The sequence below is a fragment of the Protomyctophum parallelum genome, assembly GCF_964188405.1.
Source record: "Protomyctophum parallelum genome assembly, chromosome: 5".
Classification (NCBI taxonomy): domain Eukaryota; kingdom Metazoa; phylum Chordata; class Actinopteri; order Myctophiformes; family Myctophidae; genus Protomyctophum; species Protomyctophum parallelum.
The window spans coordinates 12,215,104-12,220,840 of NC_139702.1; the positions used below are offsets into that span (position 1 = coordinate 12,215,104).

The 5,737-nt window shown below is 42.9% G+C and overlaps 1 protein-coding gene across 1 annotated transcript; it reads left to right on the forward strand.

The window, feature by feature from the left end:
- Positions 1-2,060: 2,060 nt before the first annotated feature.
- On the forward strand, positions 2,061-3,158 carry LOC310858196 (chemerin-like receptor 1; the record flags this gene model as incomplete). Its single annotated transcript, XM_083764301.1, has 1 exon — positions 2,061-3,158. One exon carries the CDS (start codon positions 2,061-2,063, stop codon positions 3,156-3,158), a length of 1,098 nt encoding a protein of 365 aa, XP_083620427.1.
- Positions 3,159-5,737: the final 2,579 nt, after the last annotated feature.

The window sequence follows — 5,737 nt, forward strand, 5'->3', positions numbered from 1 at the left end:
GTTTCAGAGGCCACATCACCCTCGGGTACAAGGTGAAGTGATAGCACCACACCTTGTGCTTTCCGGGTAACTGGGTTGAGTCGATCTTTGACAGGCCTTCTGACAGCTGCTTTGTGTCCAGAACCCATCTTTGGGTCGCTGGACCAATCTTCATCGTCATAACCTCGCCATGTATGTATTGCTGTACTTAAATATATTTTGATGAGAAATATTTTAGAAATATATATCCGTGTTTAGTGATGGTGTGACAAAATGTATGCTTAGTGTTCTATGGTTAAAAAAAACTGGATTTTATTTATGGCGGCGGTGGCTCAGGGTAGAGTAGCTGGATGGTAACCGCGAGGTCGCCAGTTCGAACCCGGGCTCCAGGAAAATCGTAAAATCGTGAAAGGAAAATCATCTTAAAAGGAAAATCGTAAAAGGAAAATTGTAAAATCGAAAAAGGAAAGAAAATTGTGGAAGAAAATCGTGAAAGAAAATCGTGAAAGAAAACACTGAAGAAATCGTTTCATGACCTAGTATTGTGAAAGAAAATCGTGAAAGAAAGAAAATCGTTTAAGAAAGAAAATCTTGAAAGAAAATCATGAAAGAAAATCGTGAAAGAAAATAAATCATGAAAGAAAGAAAATCGTGAAAGAAAGAAAATCGTGAAAGAAAATCGTGGAAGAAAATTGTGAAAGAAGGAAAATCGTGAAAGAAAGAAAATCGCGAAAGAAAATAAATCGTGAAAGAAAATCGAGAACTACACTTGTGTGACACCCGTCTAGAGCCTTCTACAGAGTTGGCTTCAGGGTCCAGCATTCTTCATGTTCATGTTCATTCATGTTTGAGTTTGGTTTGACGGGGGAGATTCCCAGTCCAGCCCTGCATGAAGTCCTTGACTTCCTTCAGAGCAGTGTCTCCCATGTTGTTGTCTACATGCTCACAACGCTGTGCATCACCACACATGTGCTTAGAGAGCGCCTATTTTTTTCTACTTTCAAAGTGTGGTGGTATTGATGTCTTATCAGTGTAGACACTTCTAGAAGCTTCTGCTGCTTCCTGTTCACTGACCACAGTCAGAGCAACACACCTCTCGTCTCTTCTACACTCAGGTAGATTTATATTTTACTGTATTTATTATATAGACATGCAACAATGATTGCTATTATATCGTTTTTTTACACTACGTTTAACATATTACATATCACTTTCAAAATGCTGGTGTGAAATGTCATGAGCTGTATTTAATAACCGGTAGGCCTATCTATGATGATTCATGAATTTATTTAGGGATGCACGATTATGAAATTATGACCGATCTCCAATTGTCTGTCTGTCTGTCTGTCACAGACAGACCAAATTAAAAAATGAATCCACGAATGTCTCTTAATTTGTTTATCTGTGTTGATTATTCCGTGATTAAATTAGCCTACAGTAAAATAGCTACGAATGCAAATTTGAACAAGATGATATAATAGGTTTTATTATATTGACTAAAACATGTATTTCCCCCTATATCTCCACACATGGTGTGTGTGTGTGTGTGTGTGTGTGTGTGTGTGTTTACACTGTGTGTGCGCATGTGTTTACACTATGTGTGTGTGTGTGTTTACAACGCTACTGTCCGTAGGATAAAACCTAAAATGACCAAAAAATAGGACCACTTTCCCTTTTTTGGGAAAGCTCTGCGACACACACACACACACACACACACACACACACACACACACACACACACACACACACACACACACACACACACACACACACACACACACACACACACACACACACACACACACACACACACACACACACACACACACACACACACACACACACACACTCTGTTTACCTTTGTTCAACTCTGTTTACCTTTGTTCAACTCTGTGACTATACACAGTACACAATACTTGCCGACTATACAACGCATCCAGAAGCCTCTTCTTCTCAACCTGCTAGCCATAAAATTAACCAATACCAACCCATTTTGACCCGTTGTAATATGGCGTATTAAAACAAGGCATGTATATACATTTTCTTTTGTTATTTTTAGGTATTTTTAGACTATGGAGAATATGACCACACCTGCTGATCATCACAATGACGACGGTTTCATCGATTTAATCTGGACCTCCATCAACATCATGTCGGTGGTCATCTACAGCATCGTGTGCGTGCTCGGCGTATCGGGGAACGGTGTGGTCATCTGGGCGACGGCCTTCAGGATGGAGGAAACCGTCAGCACCGTTTGGTACCTCAACCTCGCAGCGGCCGACTTCCTGGTCACGGCCTTCCTGCCGCTGGCAATCGCAGAGAACGCTCTGGACGGACACTGGCCTTTTGGACGGTTCATGTGCAAGATGGAAGGCATGGTTTTCCACGTGAACATGTACGCCAGCGTCTTCACACTCGCGGTCATCAGCGTGGACAGATGTGTCGGCGTGGTGCGTCCGTTGTGGGCGCGGTGCAGTGGTTACCGCACCGTCAGAAAGGCATCCTGGGTCAGTGTGGCTGTCTGGGTTCTGGCCGTGGCTCTCAGCTGCCCTCACTTCATCTTCAGAGACACACGGCAGTACTCTCGTGATGAGGTCTGGTGCTACAACAACTATGCACTCGTCGCCGACTACAGTAACCGTACAGCCGAAGAGATACAGTTGCAAACGTTCAGATTTAGGGTCATCATTGTCACGACCTTCGTGGCGGGGTTCCTGGTTCCCTTCTCCGTCGTCGTCTCCTGCTATTCCGTCATCGTCTACCGGCTCCGGAACAACCGCCAGTCGGGTCGCTCCTTCAGAATCATAGCGACCATTATCTTGGCGTTTTTCCTGTGCTGGCTCCCCTTTCACATCGTACTTCTGATTATCTTCTTCAATTATCCAGTGTCCAAAAACCAACTTGTGCTTCACTTCGCGGTCCCCATAACCAACGCCCTGGCGCTGGTCAACAGCTGCCTGAACCCGCTGCTCTACGTGGTCCTGGGTCAGGGTTTCAAGGACGTGTTCCGCAGCAGGTCCATCCTAAAGGTTCTGGAGAAAGCCTACCATGAAGAGACAACTCCCACAGACCCAGACGTCACCCCTCCGGAGACTGAAGAGCCAGACTTAAAAAGCTGGACGGACAGAACAGAAGAGAACAGAATCAGTTACCATGACAATGAGACGGAGAGCACTTAGGACAGTGGTTCCTGAATCTTTTCATGTCAAGGACCCGCAGACCCCCATTAGAAAAGATATGCCAGGGACCCCCATGAGAGGAAGGTTTTTACGGCTTCTTTCTAGGACCCCCAGTTTGACATGCATTAGTCTACGGACCCCCATTTAATGGCATTTCTATCTCTGGGACACCAATTTATATCGTTAAATCAATGTTAATTTTACTCTGAGAGTGTACAAATGGGTCTGTTTGGTTCCAATCTTTACACTCTCAGAGTTACAGAGTACAGACCCATAAGGGTCCATTTGGTTCCTAACTATATATCATTTATCCGGGGACCCCCTGGGACTCCCTCAAGGACCCCTGGGGGTCCCCGGACCCCACTTTGGGAAACAGTGACTCAGGAAGCAGCAGAGAGGACACTCTGACATGTTGCCGTTTCCTGCTGTGGCAGAAAGAAGATTTAATCTGCACTAACACAACCCTATTGCACTAAAACACATTTCACTGTTTTACATGTAAAACTGTGACGTGACAGTTTATTATGATTCTGAAGCTTGCTTTAATAAAAGAGAAAACGGAAAATATGACAAATGTGTCAGAGGTCAGGATGTATAAGGGTTCAAAGGTCAGTTTTTGTTTGTTTGTTTTGTCAAAATTCAATTTTTGCATTATAGACAATAATATTGCCAGAAACACAGAATGACCCTGAATGGACCTCACAGGTCTGTAACTCTGAGAGTGTAAAGGTCTGTAGGCCTAAGTCATTTATCAATGTGATAAAATCTGTAAAATCTGTAAAGTGTAAAATCTGCCCAAATACGAACGTCGGTTTTGGAGTACACTCACGTCAGCACAACATTTATAAAGTGATCCCATTAGCTGATCCTTCCTTAATTTCTCGCCCTCGTTTTTGCGACATGAACAATTACAATACGACCAAACAACGTATGGAAACCATATAGTTACATGATGGAAAAAGCCAATAAAAAAGTTGCCTTGCTGCCCGCCTGCACTCCTCACCCCCCCCCCCCCCCCCCCCCTCACACACACACACACACACACACACACACACACACACACACACACACACACACACACACACACACACACACACACACACACACACACACACAGAGCTTATAGAGTAATGTCTTGCAGAAAACAAGTTGAGAAAACAGGCTTGAAAGGTTAACTTTTGTGGTCTCTAACATTACACCTGTTTAAGCATTTATTTCATGTACATGTCGATTTCAGCTCTGACACTTATTTCAGACATGGGCAAATAATGTACATTAATGCACAATCTATGTAAAGCGCCTTGGATAAAGGCGCTATATAAATGCACCATTTACCATTTATTTATCCTGTGGGAGATTTGCTGAGCGTGAATGCTCCTTTTCTTTGTTTTTGCAACGCGCTGCTTCACACAGTTCTAGCCACGTGCGCCCATGGGAGCTGCACAGAATACAGTATCACATCTATTGGTGTCCTCTCCTGTCACCTACTCACCTTAGCCTCTTTCACCATGCATACTCTGCACACTGCACACAGTGAAGGGAAATCTATACTCACATCATGCTTCACATAAGTAATAGAAGTACCACATTACTTGAGTAACAGTAAAAAAAAAGTATTGGCATCCAAATGTAGGCTACTTAAGGTAGAAATGCATTATGCAGAACGTTTTCAAATGTATAAAAAGAAAACATTTAGAAAATCTACAATCGCGACGCATTGTGAGCTTGTAGATCGGCTGAAATGTATAGTACATGTATGTTGTTACTGCGCAGTATCATCAACATCTATCTATGGCCTTGTACACTATAGGCTCCATCTTGTGCCACCCTTATCTCTTATTCCTAAACGTATTTGCCCTTTTTTTACTATTTTGAAAAATAGTTCAACTAGCCAATCTACATCGAGACGTTGTGAGCTTGTAGATCGCCGATCTAAAAGCTCACCATGTCTCAAACAGCCGCTGTTTGAACTAATCAAAGATGTTTTTCAAAATAGTAAAGAAAATAAGACAAAGTAGTTTAGAGATAAGGGCTTTAGCATGGACAAAAACAGAGCCCCAAGTGTCTTCTCCTGTCACCTTAGCCTCTTTCACCATGCCACATAATTATACTCCCTGCATACTGTACATGAGGGATATACATACACACATTCATAGAGATGCCGTACATGCACACACAGTATTAGAGTGAGCGAAAGGTTGCGTGCTTAATCACCAGTGTGCGTAATTGCCTTTTCACCTCTCAGTAATTACTGTACCCTAGTTAGGAGCAAACAGGTGCAGTATTTTCATTGGCACAGCATGATACGAACACGCTTGCACTCTCTCACCTCTGTGTGTGTGTGTGTGTGTGTGTGTGTGTGTGTGTGTGTGTGTGTGTGTGTGACTGTGTGTGTATGAATTATTTTCGACTCTATACATGAACAGCTTGGCCCTTCATTGTAATACAATAGTGACAAATCTCAGATTAAAAGTGGCACAAATCATTGGAATACTAAACTGTTCCAAAGCTAAATATGTTCACAGGCTGGACACAAGCCTTTAAATCTATTATATAAGGAATTATTACAACCTATATCA